Genomic DNA, 22,202 nt, shown 5'->3' with positions numbered 1-22,202 from the left:
ACAGCCAAGCACCTCAGGTGAAGGGAGTCAAATCCTTTTCTAACAGGAAACTTGGGTGAGTCCTGTAGTCTATTCAATACAATGATGGATTACTAAAGGTGAAAGGGACTTTGGAGGCCATCTAGGCCAATTTCCTTTTATGCACATAGAAATAGGTCTAGAGAAGATTACCATTCCCACCTCTGAAGAGTATTCCTGAAATAAGGCATTTATGCCTTTTAGGTAAGGTTTGAATAACAGATATGTCTGACTTTGGGCAAGTCACTTCTTGGAAGTGGGCTGATTTCCTTACATAAAATAGAGAAGACAAGATTAATTAGATTTTCTCTATATCATTTGAGCTTCTGATAAACTTTCAAGTTTCCAGTGTTGGTTGGCTGGAGACCTTTCTAAATATGTCTATGATGACCAGGATAAATACCACTCAGGCAAATGTGACTTGCACCCCATTGTTGAACTTGTAGAGAAATCCAAGTTTGGTGAGAAACTTAAGAAATAGTCAGAAGGCTGGTAAAGAGATGCCCATTCAGAACTACTTGCCTAAATGAAAAATCTCAATGGTTGCGTTGGAACTCAGCAATTTCCAAAAAAGGATAGCGTAATATTCTAAATATAAGAGGTTTCATACATTTCAGGTCAACTGACACTACCTATAGAGATCCCCAAACTCCTCCCTCCAACTACCCTAGGATTCAGCCTACATTTAACCAGCTACTGCTTTGTACATCAATTTACTAGATGCAAATACCAACTTGTAGTTGTAAAGTATTATCTTTTACTTTTAAAAATAATTTTCACAAATAATCTCATCAACCTTTTCTTCTTCCTACTGGAAAGCCTCTTTTCAGAATTCACAACCTCAAAGGATTTTAAGAATGAAGTCAAAACCCATCTTTCTGAATACTTTATTGGACAAAAGACAAATAGATTTGCATGGATTGTTCTTATTTATCCCAGGCAGTTTCCCTTCTGGGTTTAACATGCACTTTTGAAGATGAATGAATAGTTCCCTCCCAATGTACCCACTTTCACAGTCATCCAACAATAATTAAAAAAAAATTAGATCTGGCATAAAATACTTTATTTTTTGGTGGGAGAGGGAAATCAGTTACAAAATTTTATTTAAAATGTTTCATATTTACAATCAATCCCCCTCTTCCCTCCAGGGGTATGTATATATGTACATCATAGGACCAGAGAGGGGAAAATCCCATCCCACTTCCTGCAATTTCACTTTGTCCTCTCAATGGAAAAATCTAGGCAACCAGACATTTCAGGTTCCAAAAAACGGTTGTTTCCCTAATTCTTAACCCATACCTTTCACTCTCAATCTCCTTTATGTTAGCTGCCTTCATATAGAGAGGGATCATCAAGATTGTATGGGGAGTGTTGGTTGAAAGAGGTTGGGGTAATGTGACACATCTTGTGCTTCTATAATTTTGACCACTGGCCCAATTCCATTATTTGAACAAGACTCTTGTTCAATGGAGGAAAAAGTTGGTCAATATCCCTTACCAGGCAGAAAGAAGCCCTAATTTTCATCCTATTTTGCCTTCTTTATTCTCCAGGAATTCCTGGACAAGTTACCAAGCTTTGCTGGAAGGACTTAGATATAAAGTTACATAAAGCAAGTTCTGAGCAGAATAGAGTCTCTATACACAGGCATATTCCTTGCTCATCAGTGGAGATCATAGTAGAACAAACTTAGAAAGCAAAAGAAGTAGTGTCCTCCTTCCTTCCATTGCTCCCTATACCTCTGCTTGCTTAGCAAGAACAAAGCCTCAGGTATTGCTTCTTTAAGAATACAATACCTGCAGTTTTAAGATTCCTTGTATTCTTTAGGGTCAGCTTATTAAAACGCATCATACCAAAAAGAATAGCAGTTTAAGACCATTTGTGATGTGCATTGTACAGTAAACAGTCTCTTGCTGGCTCCCTTTTCTATTTTCTTCTCTAAGTTTGGGATAGGATGGGAACAAGATAACTCTAACTTCACTAGTTACTGGGGTCAAAAACATAGCATTCTGACTAGAGAAACATGAACTAACCCCTTTGGTTCCCTCCCCAAATCAGGCATTCAACCTATAATAGAACATGCTCAGGAAATTTGAGTTCCTAAAAAGGTCAGAAGGGAACACAACATCTTCTACCAAATTAAATCCAACAAAAATCACTACTTGGCTCCAGACATTTGTTCTGCATGATAAAGAAGAGAGACAGCTGCCAAATTCTGCCTGTGTCAGGCACATGGCAAGAGACTGGGAGTCTGAGAACTATATTTCAGATTAGTAAAGCCAAGCAGGAAGTAGACATGCCTGTCTCTCTCAGGTAGTGTGGTTTGGTTTCCTAGCTTGCTGGATTGAATTACATGCCTGACAGCTGTGATCCTATGTAAAACAGGTAGCAGGCACACTTGAAGGCTCTTTGAGCAGCAATGAGTCTTCTAATCTTGATTTCAATGCTTTTCCCTCCATATAGTGGTGCCCTGTTCTATTTTAATAGCATAGAATATTCAACACAAATCCATGAATCACATTGTAAATATGAGACCACACAAGGAAAAAGGACCTTCCTAGTTCAATCCATTTCACATCACATGGGGTGGGGTTGTACATACAGAAGTTTAAAAAAGAAAACACTTTATATATGGAACACCAGGAGAAGGAATAGGTAGAAGTGTCTCACTGTAAGTAAGGAACAATAGCCCACAGAAATACATTTCTATAGCCAATGGAACACAGAGCTTTCCAACTGGAACCATGTTTCTGTGGATAATTTATGCCATGCCTCCATATTATTCTAACCAGAACAGATTATACCCCCCCCCATTTATGGATTGATGAATAAGGTTTTATTAATTCCATAACCAATGTCATTGAGGGAAGTCTCCTCACCAATTTGGAAGGGAAAGAAATGGAAGTAGGCATCATTTTCTTTCTTTTTTAAAATCTTTACCTTCTGTCAGAGTAACAACTCTAAGGCAGAAGGGCAGGAGCTAGGCAAATGGGGTTAAGTGACTTGTCCAGAGTCACACAGTAAGTATGTGAGGTAAGATTAGAACCCAGGTCCTCCTGATACCAGGTCTGGTGCTCTAGCCACCGTGCCATCTAGTTGCCTTAGGATTTTCTTTTAAAGGAACTAGGAAATTTCCTCAAGTCACACTTTCTCCCTATATTCATGAGCAAATAGAAGAGGAAAATGTAGGTTCTGGTAAATTGAACTAAATAGATAATTATTGGTCAGAAAATTAATATGGAGCCTGACTCCATGTTAAGTTGGGGGTGGGGGGGGGAGTGTGTACCAATTGGATCTGATGCATTTGGAGAGATTCACATATCTGCATTCAATTTGTAATTTTAAAAAATGTTCTGATATGCCCATTCTAAAACATAATAAACAGCATACCATACCAGCTTTTTCAACAACGACAAAAGCTAAAACTGTAAACACATGGAGACTTGAATGAGAAAAGAAAGTAAACTAAGGAAGCAGAGAGTGGCAAGCTGGGAGGAGAATGTCCAGAAAGTAACACCCCTTTTCATTGCCTTCAAAATGTTGTTGAGAAGTGATCATTTTCTTTTTAGTTGGAAACACACACTTTAATCTCCTCTATAAGCTGCAACGGCTCAGTTAAATGAACAAAAACATTATTGGGTCCTTGGGCTGTAAGTTCTCATAGGTCATCAGTACTTTAAAGGTCTAGAGCTAAGTACATTTTTCCTGAAATGAAGACTCCCATCCAAAAACAGACAGAAAGCTTTCCAAGGTCCCTACTCCTAAAGGTAATCTCTCCAGGAAGGTCTCACAATCATTACATTTATTTGTGCTGAAATAATCACCCTGTGAAGTATTTAGTTGAAAGTATAAATGAAGACAAGAAGAGGCTGAAACCTCTACCCTTTCTGTTCATTATGCCTTATTTCACATTGCTCAGTGTGCAGGGAGAAATAGCTACTGGATTTGAAATCAATGTTATTTTTTGGAGGGAAGGACTGATTTGATGTGTTCTCCAAAAAGTATAAGCTTCAAAACAGCTTAAGTCATTCATCAAAACCTGAAGAGAAGGAGAGAGGTAAGATTGGGAGGTGAAGATGAGAAAAGAAGAAATGGCCTATTCTACAGTGCTTAATTAGTACTTTGGATCCCAGCCTTTGGTAATAATTAATAGATTGATCTTAAAGAGTCTCATCAGATTCCTATACTCCAACACATCCCAGGGTGTTCCATCATGCCTGGTGTACCAGATTCCACCTCATTAATCAACAGGTAGACTTAATGATTTCAAAACAGTTAGATACTACAAAGTCTGACTATACCTTAGGTATCACAGTATCAAGAAGAGGGACAACCAATCGTTATATGTAATTCATTTTTCCATAGGTTAAAGTAAAATAGCAGTTCATCTTTTAGAAAGTTATGGAAGTATAGATAACACATGGGTTTTATCCTTTATAAATAAAATCATAGTTTAAAGTACACTTGTTTTAAGAAGTTTATTCTACACTGTCATAATGTAATTATATCAATTTTTAAAACTGGCCATAAAATGTTGTACATTTTCATTTGCTATCACCTCATTTATCCCAAGGTAAAAGACAGGGTAGAAAAATGCACTGATTTGAAAGTCTACATTTGAGATTTGGAGATTTTCTTTAGCTGAAAGGCAGAAGTTGCTGCTTGGCATTTTGGTACTATGGTGGAGAAGCTTTCATTTAAGAATAGCTAGCTATTTGCTTGGTTTTTAACCAAAGGCCTATTTTATTTCTTTTCCTGTTATTCTTCATTTTTTCACTGCAATACCTTATATATAGTCTTCTCCAACCCTATTGAACATTCTCTCCACCTCCCACCCCTCAAAAAAAGGGCATAAAACCATAGACTTTACCCAAGGGCTTTTTGTTTGGGTATCAGTGAATCCAACATATTTAAAACATTAAAAGTAAATAACAAAACCACCCCATCAACAGTATTTTTTGTGCCTTCTACTTACAACTTAGCATATCTTCACAAACTTACTACAGCTATCACAAGCTGCCCAGATAGAATTTGAAATGAGATCCTTTGCCAGTAAAACAAATAGTTTCAAAATACAAACATATGCACAAGTCCATACACAAAATACTTTTTTTCATTCCTATCCCAACCTTCTCCTCAGATGCTTGATAGTCTTTTATCTTTTAGAAAGACAAGCTAACTTTGGGCATAATAAAGCCAAGAACATGACTCCCTTAGGCTTTGGTTAAAAGAAGAGGAACGAATAGCTTTGGAATGGTGGTGTCCAGATTTGTTCTGGATATGAAGTGCAAGCAGAAGATCAAAGCAGGCCCCTTAGCACAGTCCCCAGGGCAGGAGAAGGATGCATTCTGAGCCTCTCAGAAAAAAAAAAGGGCAATGGCTATTACAGACAGAAGCAGGTGAAAATAACCAATTCACCATGTATCTCATTCATATGGTAGATGTTTTGATGAAAAAACAACCAAGGAAAACAGTGATCAGGATATAGGAGGATGGAGAAGGAAATAGACTTTTAAAAAACGGGCTAGTGTAGCAATGTTAATCCTTTCATAGAAATATACTGACTGGTTTCCAGGCAGAGAACTTATCCCCATTTTACTCAATCATTCTAAGTCCCGACTGGAAACGGCTTTTCTTGTGGACAGCCACAGTTCTGAGATATAGGAAGCAGTAAGAAAGAGATTCATGAACCGGGGTCAATTACATGAACACTATTCTTCTCTGTGATGCAACTGGCAGTGCTCCCTTTACAAAACTTTGTCTCATGGCCAACCACCTGACTGAGTAGAGCAGTTTTGTATGTGAAATAACAAAACAGGAAACGTGCTTTCACTAATAAAGGTCTCACTGGCAGAAGGAGATTAAACAGGAATGGGACATGGCTATCTCATAAATATTAAACATGCTTAACGGAAGGAAAAATTCTCTCCTGCTTGGACATACTCTAGGTTTGTGAATATCATGAGGAAACACGATGGCAAAGTAAGAAAACATCTGGTGGCCAGGATGAAAATGGATGCTGGACAAAGTCTTGGAGGGCCATGGCCAGGAGAAGTTACATAATGGTCCTATCAGCAACATTTGTTATCTTAAAAAAAAATTAAAGCTAAGATTTAAAGTGTTTAAACTTGAGACAGAACTAAAGAAAGAGCTTTGGTTGATTATTTTTCTGGTTAAATTGGGGTTTAAACATTAATAACTTTCAAGGACTGGATAGGAGAAAAGTGGAAGGCACTTGCTTCCGGAGCGCAGTGAATTCTCTTTGCAGGTACCACTCTGTAGCCAACAGCAACAACAGCTATGCAGAGAAGGGTTACCTGGGACCAGAGCAGTAGGGAAGATGGAGGCAGGGGGAGGGTTATAGGATATCGTGATTTCACCAGGACAAGGACTATAAAACAATGTCTTTTTTTTTCCTTCCAAAAGTGTGTGCAGAGACAGGGGTGGGAGGAGGGTAAAGGATAAGACACCTTTCTTTGAAGAAAATGCAGCAGAGAAAGAATGAGAAGCGACTTTCACTATTTACAAAATGCCATTTAGATTGGATGTGGTCACCTTCAGTATTGTGAGAAAATGTCTTTTACGTGAAGCAGCCACAGAAGTGTGGTTCCTAGACTGGGCTCAGAAAGGCCACATAGTGTCCTGGGTAAGGGAGGGTGTCCTTTAAAGGCCACCAGGAGGGCTCAATCTTCGGTCTCTTCATATGTAGTTTCATCGAAGGGCCGGTCCAAAAGAGGTACCAACCGGTGACGGGAATACTTCAGCTGCAACAGATCCCCAACCTCATCTATTTGCTTTAATGCCTGATGAAAGTAAAGACAAAAATGATCAGTTTAGTTAGTAGGATACTTGCAAGTCTCTTTCACCATTGTTATATGTGGAGCATCTACCTTGTTGGGTATGGCTGATGCCTACTTTTTTTGGTTTGGTCGTAGAATTTAGAATTCTTCTGGTGCTCAAGAAATCTGGAAATACAGATTTAAAAAATGAATTGTTCTTTTGGAACAAAGGTTTTAAAACAACCAGGAGTCTAGATCTAGATGGTCAAACTGGAAAGCATCCATAGATACTTAAATTTTTTTAAATTTAGTTTTTTTTAACCAACTAAATGTAATAAATTTCCACATAAGTTTTCTGAAGTTATATGATCAAAATTGTCTTCCTCCCTTCTCCCTCTCCTTACAGAGCTGGCAAGCAATTTAATCTTATAACACAAAACATTTCCAAATTGTTCATTTTTGCAAATGTATAATCTTATAAAACCCAAACTCCCAAATATATATGCCAATAAACAAGTGAAAAAATCATATGCTTTCATCTGCATTCTGACTCATCAGTTCTTTCTCTGGAGATGGATAGCATTCTTTGTCATAAGACCCTAGGAATTGTTCTGGACCACTGTGTTGCTGAGAATAGCTAAGTCTACCACATTTGATCATTCTACAATATTGCTGTTACATAAGCACTCTGAACAGTGATTACAGTCACTAATATTTTTCATTTGCTTGAAAAGGAAGAATCTGCAGTGCTTATACTTGCCTCTTCAGTCCACAAGCAGAAAGATTGATTCTTTTAAGATGAGGACTAAGTTTTCCTTTTGTAGGTCTCTAAAGTGCCTTCTATATGATTAGGTATAGAGAAGATACTATTAACCTCCACAAAGATCTGACATTAGCTGTGTATTGCTTAAATGGGGCATGAATCTGGGATGTGTTGGAGAAACTATCACTATATCATCAGATTTACTGGTTGTTATCATTCATCTGTTCTAGGATGACTGAATTTTTGTAAGAGAGAGAGTGTTCCGTTTTTGGCCCTTTAATTATTAGCATACTGCCTGGCACAAAGTATACATTAAATAAATATTTGCTGAATTGCTGAAACACAGTAGCAAAGACAAGGAAACTAAAATCTAAGCCCCCAGGTTAGTTAAAAATATATTCCTTCTCCCCTTATGGTTCTTATCCAAAAAGAACTAACAATTATAAATCACTTTATTGTATATAAAATACTGTGAATTGTTAACAGCTGAGATAAGACTCCTGGCCTCAAGAATAAGGACATAAATATGAATAAAATATGTATTCTATATATGATCTTTTTGGTCAGAGTTGCAAAACCATGATATGTGAGGCCTGAGTGAGGCAAATGTTACCAGGAAGGGTTCATGGAGAAAGTGGCATTTGATTAATGGCTGGAAATTTAAAAGGTAAAGAATGTTTCAAAATTCAAGTTTCAAATGGACAATTAACATTTTAAACTTTTTTAAAAAAATTAAGCTTCTTAACCAGTTTCTCTACAGTTGGTTTTTAATGTGCTACAATCTTTTACGGATCTCTTCCTTTTCTCACATTTGTCTACCTTTATTTTCACAATCTTTGAATATTAATTTTATCTCATTCAATTTCCTTCTTAATTCCTCTCTATCCCTACTTTTAAGGTTCAATCCAAGTGAAATACATACACATCCCTTTCCTCCCTACAAACAAACAGATGAGTTAAGATAGTGGTAGAAAATGTCTTAATCAGTTTTTGGGTGCTATTTAGTGCAGAGAGAGGAATTAAGGCCTACAGCAGAGTATTCTCGAAATGCTGGCAAAATTGCTTATTCTAAGTCAAAGAACACAAATGCAGCTCTCTCAGTGAGAGGACTAGCAATAGGAAAGACTGTGAAATAAATAGAGGGGAGAGATTTTGTTTTAATTATCATTCCTCAGCACCAAGAAAAGTGGCATTTTGATGACTTTTTGAGAAGAGATCTTACATTTTCCTCTCATGCTGAATATTCTATATCCTAAAAGCTTGCACTCTTGCCTCAAGATCTTTTTGCTGTATCTCCTAGGGCTGCCAAACTTTTGCCTAGTCTAGTACCTTATTCCCTGGAGTTGCTAAGTATCAATTACTTAATCTGATCAGGAGAGAGCTGGAGGTACTCCTACAGATAAATGGCCTGTATTTTGTGGCCTTAAAAGGGAGGTGATAGGGATATTTCTTGGCAGGACAAGGCCCAGGGAAGCTATATTCCACAATGTGTCCTCCCCTCTCACTAATACCCAAGTTTCTACCAAATGTGGGTTCAACGAGTATCTTCCTTCTAGTCCTATGGCAACAACATTATTCTGAAAGATTTTGGTTTTCGTACCTTTTTACCTCAAAGGATTAACCACTACAGTTAACTACTAAAGATATTGTTAAACTAAATTATTTATCTTAGGTAAATATGAATGTTTCTTTTAAAAAGAGAAAAGAAAAAGATAAAATAGCTCCTTGAGGCTTCCTTGGCTGAGCAGAAAGATGTTCTTCATTCCAAAATGGGAGAAAACACAAGAGGTTACTAAAAGCTGAAACTTTGCCAGAAGAACAGTGGGCACCTTTTAGAAGATATTGAACTAAAAGCTCCATATGGAAACAATTTTAATTTCAGCTGGGAGAGTCCATTAGCCATTTTCCCCCTAAACTCTGATTTAGGATTTTATTAATTTAAAAGAAAAAGACCACGTGACTTGCCAAGACCACAAAGGAAATGGCATTTGTGAACTCTGACTTCAGAAAAGTGTAATATTTTTCATCACCATAAAATGAAAGAAAAAATCCACACTGGCCCAAAGGGATACAGGTTTCAAGGTTTCCCTCTGATCCCATGCCAAATATTCCAAGCAAGGAAGTTCTATTTACATAAAACTGCTATAAATTGTAACTGAAAACTAATGCCCATTGCATGGGTTTATTTAATAAGAATGGAAATAAGGAAGCATTACATATGTCACCATTTAATAACAAATAGTCTCCCCTGAACTTTTGAATCACTGAATAGAAAGGTTTCTTAGGAAAATACTATGCAGTTAATGATAGGGTACACTGAAAGAGAGTACCCCAGATAACACTCCCACTGTGTTGGTCCCTCTATTCTTTCCTTTATTCTTTTATTTTGAAATATTTACATTGACTTAAGAAGTTGCCAAATTTGTTTAGGAACAATGATTTTAAGCCCTTTTAGGTAATTCTTGTCTCAATCAAGAAAATCACCAAATGATTGCTTTCTACTTATAACATCTCAACTAGGGAGAAAAGACCATGTAAGGGTTTACTATGAATTAGAAGCAAATGAATTATTAGATTCCCTAGATTGCTCCTTAAAAACATCCTTAAAAAATAAATGAGTTACGAAAGTCAATGAAATCTAACCCCTTTAAATAAATCTAACATGAAGTCTTGTTAGAAAAAGTCACTTTTCACAGAGTGGTCTAATATATGTAATTTGATTTTTGCTTAATTTCCTAATAGGCTTCCATAAGTAGAGCCTATTTCTACGAAAGGCCATGAGATGTGGACATTTCAAATGCAGTTTAAAAATGTATCATAAGGTTAAAAATTATAGACTTAAATTGAATGTTTTCAGATATGTGAAAATTTATGGAAAGACTAACTTCTCTCAATCACTTCAGATCTTTTACAATTTCCATGACTGTACCAGAAATTAGATAGTTATATTGGACAAGTCTAAATTGCTTTCCTGGAATTTGTTATAGCCACAGGAGTATAAGAAATGTACAACGCATTCTCATAACACCTGCTGAAAAGGAAGCTACAAGGGCCAGAACATCAAATATAACTGTCTTATTCAAAATCTATCATGAGGCATTAAATCTACAGGAGCTTGGAACTCAATTATTCCTACCCCTCCTTATGTCTTTATAGGAGTCTATAGTATACCCAAGGCAGGGTTCGGAAACTGGATTAGAGAGACCACAGAAATTAGATTAAAGAGGCCACAGAAATGGGAACATAGAGGATCATTGAGCTAAACTCAAAGTTAAATAAGGTAGCTGCCAAAGGTGAGAGAACACATTTTTAAAAGATGCTAGTCATTTTGCTTTGTTGACGTAAGAGATCTTTAAAAAGTCCTAAGAATTTGGAAAATTTAAAATGTTAAATAAGTGCTTGCAAATTTCTGAGCATTTTTTCCTCCTCACTTGCCCTTAAGGATGAATGGAATTGCAACTAATTATTGGAATTATTTAACATTGTATATAAGAAAGGGCCCAGGACTGGGAGTCAGGACTTCAGTGTCAAAGTCCCATCTCTACCACCAACTAGTGGTCTATCACCAGCAACATCTCTGCTAAAATAAGGGGTTGGATTAAGATGAGGTAGATCAGAGTTGAAGGTGACTCAATATCATGTCATGCCTGGATCCATTATAAGGACAAGGAGCCATGATTTTCAGATATCTGAACACTGTCCTACTTGTCTGATCCAAGGGAGAAGGTATTAGGAGAGAAATGTAAAAAGTTGTTCATCACTACCATCTATGTTTGATTATTTCAATTGAGGTATAAAAATAAATGAATCAGAGTAATTTCATGAATAATTTCATAATTGTGATTATGGTACACATATCCAAGACTGGAAACTTACAGTATCAAGTATTTCTTTGGTATGTGATGCTGACAAGCAAAACCTAGCTCGGGATTCAATAATGGGGGTAGCAGGAAATCCCACCACAACCACGCCAATGTTCCGCTTCAACATCTCCCGTCCAAATGCACTAAAAGGGGGAAAACAGGAAGAAAGTCAGGAAGAATTAAAAGAAAAAGGCTCTTGCTGCTTGACCTGTACTACTTTTTGGTGTACTATGCACTAGAGACTATTTTGAATCTCCCACTGCCTTCTTCTAGATATAGATTTGACAGGACACAAAGGCTTCTTTTGTTCATTCCTTGAGGTGGTCTTACCCCCAAATGATTCACTCACAATGAAAGATTATGTTTGGCAGAGATAGGAGTTTTCTAGTAGGACCAGCTTAAATGGATTTGTAACATAACTTTTATCTTTCTGATATATTACACTGATGCACAAGGCTCGAATGCATTCAAGTCTAAACGCTAGTCCCTGGAATAAGAAGCTTGGCAGATTTCACACCTAGAAGGTGATCAAGTTATTGCCCAAGAGAACAGAATCAGTTTTATCATAGCTGTTTGTGAACTGCCAGGTTGGCCATTTGGCTTTATCCTCTAGAATTTGAAATAATTCTAGACTCTGAACTTCTTTGACTGACTTAAGAACAAGGTCGCTTTTGGACTTGAACTCCTCCTTTTGTTTGCAGGGCCAGTTCATCATCCAGCTTTAGTAGATCACACAATTCTGTTAATCTCCTTTCCATCCCAAACCAAGTTGGTCATAGAGACCAGTGGTGTCAAAATAAAATAGAAACAGAATCACTAGACAAGATAAAATGTGAGTGCATAATAACTTATAAAACTAGATACGAACAATATCTATGTCCTACTGGATTTTAATTTTGTTAAATAATTCCTAGTTGCATTTTAAACTGGTTCTGCCTGTACTCTGGAGTGTGGTGGTAGCAATGTGGTCACTTCTGGTATAGGTCACTGACTCCACATCTAAATTTTGTTTAAGTAAAATATTAGATCCCAATATCCATGGGAATTTTGGTGTTTAGTTAATGAAGCTGTCCCCTTTTCTTTTGTTCATGCATGTTGATGGAGCACAGTGATAAAAAAAAAATCAAACTACTTCTTTAGAATGAAAAGATTTTGTTCTTTATTACTCTTTTCATGGCAGTGCTAGCAAAGGGTTTTCTCTAGACCATATCTATTCTTCTCTAGCTTTTGCAAAGTCAATACTCTGTAATAGGAGTAAAAAATAGTGAGAAGCTCACTATTACATTAAGGTCAAGTATTTTATTTTGCTTAACATATTACCCTAAATCCATCTCTTTATTTAATTCTAGAGCTTCATTGTTTTTCTTTATGTAAATAAAGGCTTGATAATGAATATAATTTTATGTATCTTTTTTGAATAATTTAGATATAATTCTATTTGAAGACAAGCAGATGGGCTAGATGACTCAAGAGCTTTCTATGCCTTGGATCTCTATAATAAGTCCACTTTAAAAAGTCTTCTAGTAATTATGGAAATCACATTTGCTAGCTGCAGAGATTTGTAAAGTGCTTAAGCAACAATTCTGGGGGTGGATAATATGAATATGATAATCACCACTTTAAAAAGGAGTAAACTGAGGTTCAGAGAAATAAAATACTGACCATGCTGCCTATGGCTAGTAAATGGCAGAGGAAAGGTTTTGTACCTAGATCTCATTTCAAGTTCAGAGTTCTTTCCTGCAGTCCTATAAATAAATAAAGCAATCTAATTGCTTGCTGAATAAATTATTAATATGGCATCTCTCAATCTATTAAGTTTGTAAAATCTTTAGGAAAGTATTTTACCTTTGTTCACAAAGAAAATAAAAGAATTTTCCAAAACAGCATATATGCCACAATACTATAATAAATATTTTCATACTAGCTGCTTGGAGTTCAGAAAGGGCCTTTTCAACAGGCTGCTCTAGAACTCACCCAATTTTAGCTGGCATGTACAGCATCAAAGGCACCACAGGGGAATCTTCATTTCCATAGATGATGAAGCCCATCTCCTTCAATCGCCTTCTGAAATACCGAGTGTTTTCAGCTAGCTGTTGCACACACTCTTTGCCTGGAAAGCATTGGGAAAAAATATCAAAATTATCAATAGGCCAAGGAACATCTCTCGAAATAGTGTTATCTTCCTTTGGATTTGATTCAGAATCAGTCTACCAGTGTCAGTAGACAGAATACTGACCTTTGGAGTAGGGAGAATTGGGTTTCAATCCTGCCTCTAAGATCATGAATAAATCACTACCTAACTTTTTAAGCCTTTTTTCTTCTCACCTGTAAAAGGAAATTGTCATACCTAAAGCACCTACCTCACATGAGTGTTGTGAGGCTTAAATGATGAATGTAAAGTTCTTTGCAAACATTATAGCACAATGCAGATGTCACTGTAGTATTTATGGATAGAACACAATTCAGTTGGTCTTCTAGAAATGATGTAGTTTTTTTTTTTTAGCACATAAGCATTTAGCATCATTCCTGGCATACAGTAAATGTTTAATAAATGTTTACTGACTGACTCAAGAATGAAGAGTTTACAAAGAATAGTAAGTGCAGGAATACACTGGAATAATTTGGGCTAATATGAGTTCTTTTGATTAATCGAAAAAAATTCACAGTGATATGGCAATTTCTTCTACAGATAATAATCAAACCAATGATTCATTTTAATTTTTCAGCTCCCCAAACAGTCCATTATCTGTATTCAATATATAGAAAACATTTTGCACGTCTTTACATTAATATGGCTCTGTATCTTCTTCTTTGGCAGATTGCCCCCAGGATCCCTTCTCTCTAATTTGTCCTATCAACTAGTTCTTTCCTTTTTGCCTACAAACATGCCCAAATTTCCTGAACCCAGTAGAAAATTCTCACTAGAATCTTTCTCTCAAGTTATCCATATCTCTCCTTTTTACAGTTATCCCCCCACCCCCAGAAAAAGCTATCTACACTCATTGTCTCCAACTTCCTCTTCTAAATCCTTTGTAATTTGTCTTCCAACCTCATTACTCAACTGGTGTTTACTCTTTTATTCAATGTTTATCAAATTAATTAATTTAATTTTTACTTATGTTTAATACTAATGTTTAATAAATTAATTTAATTAATTTAATGTCTACTCTTTCTTTTCTAAAACTTGAACTCAGGTTCTCTGTCTCCAGGCCTGACTTTCTATCCCTCTGAGCCTCCTAGCTGCTCCTGAAACTGCTCTTTCTACAATTATTAATGACCAATCTTAATTGCTGTATCTACTGATTCTTTTGAAGTTCGTATCCCCCCCCCTTTTTTAATACCTTTCAGAAGCACTTAACACATGGCTATGCCTTGCCTTTCCTCCTGGATACTCTCTTAAGTTTTCATAGGACTACTGTCTCTTTTGGTTCTCCTCCTACCTGTATAATTACTCCTTTTAGCCTCCTATACTAGCTTATCTTTCGTATCATTCCCAAGATATTTCCCAAGGTTCTTCCCAAGTCATCTGTTTTCAATCTATACTCTCTCATTGGTGATGTCATCAGTTTCCATGAGTTTACTTAAACTTCTATGTTCTCATATTTATTCTCACCCCTTGAATACCCTTTTCCCATTAGACTACAAGCTTAAGGGCAATCATGGTCTTCCTGCATTTTAGTATTCTCAGGTATTAGCACAGAGTGTCTGGGGCATAGAAAATACTTAATGAATGCTTGTTGATTTGACTTGGATGCCTCCCAAATCCATATATCCAGTTCTAGTTTTATCAGATATTTGAAACTGAAGGTTCTTATGCATCTCACACTGAACCATGTTTAAAACTGAAATCATTATTTTTCCCTCCCCAAATTCCCCCTTCTAATTTAGTTCTTCATTTCTATAAAGGCCACTATCATCTGTTTTAGTTTCCCAAGATTACATCCCTGGCATAATTCCTCTACAGTTCCTTGCCCTTCAATTTTAATCAGTTGCCAAATATTTTTGTTTTTACCTTCACAAGACCTCTAATATCTATTTATCTATGCCTTTCTCTCTACTCTCAGAGCCAAACTAATTTTCTTAAAGAGCAGATCTGACCATGTCACCTCCTTATTCAAACACCAAACACCAATGCTTCTCTACTGCCTTTAACATCAAGCTTAAGCTCTATTGTTTAGTTTTTAAAAGCATTTCACAATCTGGCCCAAATTTATCTTCATTAAAAATAACTCCCCTTTCTGCACTCTACAGCTCAGACAAATTTATGGGTTTTCCCCCCTTGCCTGTCTCTGAGTCTTTGCATTGACTGGTCCACATGCCTAGAATGCTTGTAGAATACTTTGTTTCCCTCAAATTTTGCAAAAATAACATCTTCTAAATGAAACCTTTCCTGATCCCTGCAGCTATATCTCCTCCCACCTCCCACACCAATTTGACCTTGCATTTATTTTGTACATATTGTCTCCCCCTGTAGAGCATGAACTTCCTAAGGGCAATGATTGTTTCATTTTTGTCTTTATATCCCCAGTACCCTAGTGTGGTGTCTACAAACCTTGTAGACCCTTAATAAATGCTTGTTGACTGACTAACCTCTGCATTGCTGATATGTCTTTGTCAGTTCCTAGATGAGAAGTCCTGTTTGGTAATTCATTTCATATGCATGGCACCAAGAACAAATGCTGCTCTCTTTTAGTGATTTTGTTAGCTCAGGTATCTTATACAGATATACAGGTATACAGATAACTCACCAATCTAAATAGATTTTCATTCTTCTTCTCAGTTTTAGACCCCCTATTTCCAGCTGTCTGTTGGACAACTCTATATAGATGTCATATAAGTATTTCAAATACATCAGAACTCAGAATCTTTCCTTCTAAACCCAACCCTCCTCATAATGCCTGCATTTCTGTCAAGGATAGAAACCAGATTTCACTACCTAGAAGTCACCTTTCAATTTTCATTCTTTCTTTCCACTTACCTCCCATAACCAAACATGATATGATTTTGTTGATTCTATCTTCCTATCTGTTGCATTCTAACTACTCACGTAGCTAACCACATTTCACCTCTCACTCAGACCATTTCAACAGCTTCTTAACTGGTCTTCCTTTCTCCGAGATGATACTTTTTGTCTTTATAGAACAATGATTAAAAAGTGCATTTTAATAGCAAGCATGTTTCAAAAAAGGTTGACTGTAGCAAAGTGTTATTCTCTACTAAATGCCTCCCTCCCAGTCAGATAATTCCTCAGGTTCTTCCTGTCTGGCTTTTTTCCAACCTGATCCTACCACATTCATATTTGCTGTGGCCTCCAGCTATTACTTCTAAGCAACACACAGAAAAAGAAAATCTTGGTCAGGAAATGGAGCTAAATATTATAGCTAAGTAAAATCTATGGGAAACCAACAAAATACAAAATTATTTTCATTTTCGAGGTTAAGTATTACTCAATTTGCCTGAAGTATCATTGAGTCTTCAACAATAAAGAAATTCACTCGACTCTAGACTAAACTTTATTTAAAATCAGATTCTATTAAGCTGAAGAGAATCAGTACTTTCTGCTCCAATTTATTAACTCAATTATAAAGTTTTCTGCATAAAATGTATCAATCTAAAACTATACTAAACCTTAGGAAACATCTAATCCAAGGGTTCATTAAGACTATGAATTTAAAAAAATAATGATTTCCCTTGCTATTCTACATATTTTATGTATTCATAAACATAAGACTAGTCGATAGGTTTTACTAAATTGTTAAAAAAAAAAGTCCACGAGATAATAATACATGTATAGTTTATTTAAAATTGCTTACCATCTCAAGGAGGTAGGGAGGGAAACAATATGGATCTTATAATATCAAAAAACATATCTTGAAAATTGTTATTACAGGTAATTGGGAAAATTAAATTTTTTAAAAGGGTCCACAAGACAAAAAAGTTAAGGATCTCTGCTTTGGTTCAACCCCTTCATTTTACAGATGAGGAAACTGAGGGCCAAAGTAGCAGAATCTAGATTCAAATACTAGTTCTCTTATTTTGAAATAATTCTATTTTGGATGCATCATCCTTATGAAGTTGCCCTGTTTGAGACATTTCTTATTATGGATTTTCACTAGAGAACAAATTGTTTAATTTAGCTTTATTAATTAAAAAATAAAGAAGAATCAGTTCTCAAAAAGATTTGTCTTTTCTATAGGGAGAATTGGTAGGAAAATTAAGACATCAAAAATTTTTTTCCTATTTATCAAGCATAAATGATTATTTTCAAGGGTTTATTTAATTATACTGGGATGATCCATAAAAAGTATTCAGCAAAAATAACACCACAATTCAATTAAATTGTTTAGAAATTACAATGAATTAAACTTGATTATTTATTTGTCATATTAAACTCTTCTGAGATGTTCTTATAATGAGCTTTTATACCACATTTGATTTAACTTGTTCAGTCAATAAACATTTATTAAGTGCCTACTAAATGCACCAGACATTATGACAAACAGTAGAGATACAAAGAAAATAAAGCAAAGGGGTCTCTGCCCTCAATGAGCTCACAATTTAATGGAGAGACATGTAAACACACACACACACACACACACACACACACACACACACACACACACACAAGCTATGTGAAGATAAATTGGAAATAATTAACAGAAGGAAGGAACTAGAATTGAGAGCCTGGGAAAGGTTTCCTGTAGAAGGCAGGATTTTGGCTGGGACTAGAAGGAAGATAAGGAGCCCAGGAAGCCAGGATGAGGAGGGAGGACACCCTAGACATGGGAGATAGTCAGTTAAAATGCCTGGAACATCTTGTTTAATTGACAACAAAGTGCCACTGGATTGAGAAGTACAAGGGATGGGTGGTTATGAGTGTAAGAAGACTAGAGAGAGGGGTGGGAGTAGAACCCAAGTTTTGAAGGGCTTTAAATATTAGAGAAGTTTTTTTATTTGAAGCACTAAGTGACAAGAAGCCACTGAAGTTTACTGAGAGGAAGATGGTATGACAGACTGTACTTTAGAGGAAAATTACTTTAGCAGCTGAGTAGAGGATGGACTAGGGTGGGGAAAATTTTGTGCAGACCAATTAGTAGGTAACTGCAATACTCCAGGAGGGAGGAAAAGAGGGCCTGCACCAGGGTAGAGGCTACATCAAAAGAGGAAAGCTAGCAGAGGGGAGAGATGTTCCAAAGGTAAAATCAAAAGGTCTGGGCAACAAGATTGAATATAGGGAGTGAGAGACGAGGATGTTGAGGATGACAAGAGAGGAGCTAAGGATGACACCTCATTACAGACCCTCAGGGATTAAAAGGATTGTGGAGCCTTTAACAGGAAAAGAAGAATTTTAGGGAAAAAGATCATGAGTTTTGTTTTGGCAATGCTGAATCAACATATCAAGATATCAACAGGACACCTAGCTTTGAGATATGTATTAAGTAGCTGGAGATATAAGAATGGAGTGAACATAATTAGAAAAATGAGGGTCCCTTGAAAACTACCTGCATCAAAAGAAGCCAGGTGGCTCAGTGGATTGAGAGCCAGACCTAGAGATGGGAGGTCCTGAGATCAAATTTGGCTCCAGACACTTCCTACCTGTGTGACCCTAAGCAAGTCATTTGACCTCCACTGCCTAGACTTTATTGCTCTTCTTTCTTGGAACCAATACACAGTATTGATTCTAAGACATATGACTAAAGTTTAAAAAAAAACAACAACAACAAAAAACCAACTACCTGCATGTCTATAGAACTTGGCATAATATGGCTTGCTTTCAGAAAGCATAAGAGTCTCTTCTATATAAGTCTTCTACAAAAAGTCCACAACTGTACAACATGCTATGAAAGCGCTGAAAGTTTAATTTAGGGAGAGAAGGGAATAATTATTATGACCTTCTATGTCCCAGTTACTGTATTATGCATGTATCACTACTACTCCCCTTTTCCACCTCCCCCACTACTATCACTAGCAACTAACATTTATATAGTCCTTACTAGGTGCCAGGCACTGTAGTAAACTCTTTACGATTATTATCTCTTTTTATTCTCACAAACTCCAGGAGAGAGGGGCTATTAATTGACAAAGCTAGAGTCTGAGGCTATAGGTGAGCTTCCTGACTCATTTTCCTGAGACTGTGTAACCTTAGACACTTACTGGCTGTGTGACTATGGGCAAGTCACTTAATCCTTTTTTGCTTCAATTTCATTTGTCAAATAGTAAACTATTCCTGTATTTTTGCCAAGAAAACGCCAAATGGGGTCACACAGAGATGGACACAACTGAACAACAACTTTCTGACTCCAGGCCCAGCACTCTATCCACTGTACCACCTATCTACCTAAAATATCAGACTTAAAATATAAGAGAAAAACTACTTAATGACCAATTTTAACAGCAAATCACTATTTTTTGGTGAAAAAAAATTATTCAAATCCATTTTTGAAAGTAGGAAGACTATAGACTATGTATGAATCCTTTTTTTTTTTTAATTTAAAAGAATCATTACTAAGAATCAGTTCCAAGGTGGAAGAGCAGCAGTAAAGGTGAGGCAATTGGGGTTAAGTGACTTGCCAAGGTCCTCTCATCTCCAGGTCTGGCTCTCTGTCCACTGAACCACCTAGCTGTCCCCATGTTAATGATTCACAGGAGTGAGGGGTATTGCTAAGGCACATGAACCCTATTCTCTTGTTTTCTTTTTTCTTCCTTCCTACCCTACTTCCACTCTTTTATTTTCTGTTTAGTAACAACTCTAAGACAGAAAGGCAAGGTATAGGCAAATGGGGTCAAATGTCTCACCCATGGGCACAGTTAGAAAGTGTCTAAAGTAAGATTTAAACCTAGGTCCTCCTGACTCCAGGCCTGGAGCTCTATATACTGAGACACCTCATTGGCACGAATATTTTTCATCAAGAGAATTCAAGGCAGTTTACAATAGTATCTGGCTTTCCATTTCTCTGATTTACAACAAAAACTAAAAGGTGAGAAAGAAACTGAGAATAAAGAAGAATCAAATTGTGGTGTCAATTTAAAAATGAGGAAAGATTTCAAACAATTGGGCAGAATAAAAATATGCCACCTATTTTCTAAGAAGCTAGCCCAGTGTAATAAAAAGAATGCTAGACTTTGAAGATTTGGGTTAAGATTCTAGCTCTGCCACTTGCTGCCCAAATAACTTTAGGGAAGTCACCCTACTCAGAATTTTAGTTTCCTCATTTTAAAAATGAAGGTGATTAGACTAGATGATTTTTGGGGTCTCTTCCAACTCTGACTGTCTTCTAAAACCGTAGGATCTTAAATTATTACCCAAGATTGGTAGTCTTAGCATTACTTTTTATATTGACTTATTGATTTAATATTAATAATATGGTTCTTTTTTAGATTTTGATTAGATTTTGGTGATTTGTGTCTAATTTTAGTTACTAAATTTCCAAGTTGAATAAGAGTTGAAGATTTCCAGTTATATTAGTTTTTTCTATTTCATAGTCATATAAGGGAAAAGTTTATCAATAATCCTTCACCTTAACCTAATGGCATGAGTCATCCTGCACAGAAAAGGTCATAGCTATTTCCCATGGAAAGTTCTTTGAAGTTTATGCACTGATTAAAAGTTTGGGGTAGGGTAAGGACATAAAAGTGCCAAACATTTAGTCTTAACTATTCGTAGTACAAATTACTAAAACTTTGCTTTTCAAAAACACGTGTTTTTGACATATTTAAATTTTATTAAATTTAAACCTGTTTAAATTTTAATGCAATTTCCCATTTAAGTAATTATGGTTAAAATACTAAATTGTTTTCTCTTGTGCGCCTTGCATCACAGCCAATAAAATGTACCAGTCTGGAACCTCAAAAATAACATTTCAGGTGTTGATTGAAATATTCCGAGCTACCAATGACATTTATACAAATGATGCACAGTTAGAGTTAATCCCCTAATTCACTTTACACTCTACTGCACAGCTACTAATCTTTACAGATTTCCTGGATGAGCTGATATAATCTGCCTGGGGGGGAGGGGGGGGAAGAAGGGTTAGAAATCACTGTTACCCCCTCCAACATGTAGTTTCTAATTAAGTGAATTTGGCTAACTCAATCTAAAAGTCAACTAAAGTACATTCTTTTTTTGCTGATTTGTTCCCCCTCAAAAGTACCAGTCCGAAAGTAGGCAACTGGTGACACTTGAGTTCCCTCACTTGGGAATCACCTTAATTACTATATACAGTCCCACAGAATTGGACAAACATTAAATCTAGTTAGCTCCAATGCCCAAAGGGCTTTGGAAGAAGCCTTTGACCCAGCTGTTCCACTGTTGGGTTTGTACCCTAAAGAGATAATGGGGAAAGAGACTTGTACAAGGATATTTATCACTGCACTCCTCATGGTGGCAAAAAAATTAGATGACAGGGTGTCCAAGGAATAATGAACTGGAGGACTTTTTTTTTTTAAGTTTTATTTAATCGGTCAATTTAGAATATTATTCCTGGGTTACAAGAATCATATACTTTTCCTCCCCTCTCCTCACCCCTCCCCATAACCAGCTCGTAATTACACTGGGTTTTACATGTGTCTTTGGTCAAAAACTTTTTTCATGTTGTTGATGTTTTCACTAGGATGATCATTTAGAGTCTACATCCCCAATCATATCCCATCGACCCATGTAATCAAGCAGTTGTTTTTCTTCTGTGTTTCTACTCCCACATTGGATAGTGTTCTTTCTCATAAATCCCTCTGAGTTGTTCAGGATCACTGCATAGCCACTAATGGAGAAGTCCATTACATTCG

At 36.4% G+C, this 22,202-nt stretch overlaps 1 protein-coding gene across 1 annotated transcript in view; it reads right to left on the bottom strand.

Moving 5' to 3' along the window:
* Positions 1-893: 893 nt before the first annotated feature.
* The window catches only part of SPTLC2 (serine palmitoyltransferase long chain base subunit 2), a 153,174-nt gene continuing 131,865 nt past the window's right edge, over positions 894-22,202 (bottom strand). Inside the window, exons 10-12 of the mRNA XM_001373962.5 lie at positions 13,395-13,530; positions 11,434-11,563; positions 894-6,818 (exon numbers count right to left, since the gene is read on the bottom strand). Of these exons, the coding sequence (XP_001373999.2) occupies positions 6,699-6,818; positions 11,434-11,563; positions 13,395-13,530 (386 nt within the window). The 3' untranslated portion in view covers positions 894-6,698. The remainder of the gene's footprint in view (positions 6,819-11,433; positions 11,564-13,394; positions 13,531-22,202) is intronic.

The sequence above is a fragment of the Monodelphis domestica genome, chromosome 1, assembly GCF_027887165.1.
Source record: "Monodelphis domestica isolate mMonDom1 chromosome 1, mMonDom1.pri, whole genome shotgun sequence".
In the NCBI taxonomy this organism is placed as follows: domain Eukaryota; kingdom Metazoa; phylum Chordata; class Mammalia; order Didelphimorphia; family Didelphidae; genus Monodelphis; species Monodelphis domestica.
Note: the sequence above shows the minus strand (reverse complement) of the source record. Positions and strands in the feature narration are given on the sequence as shown.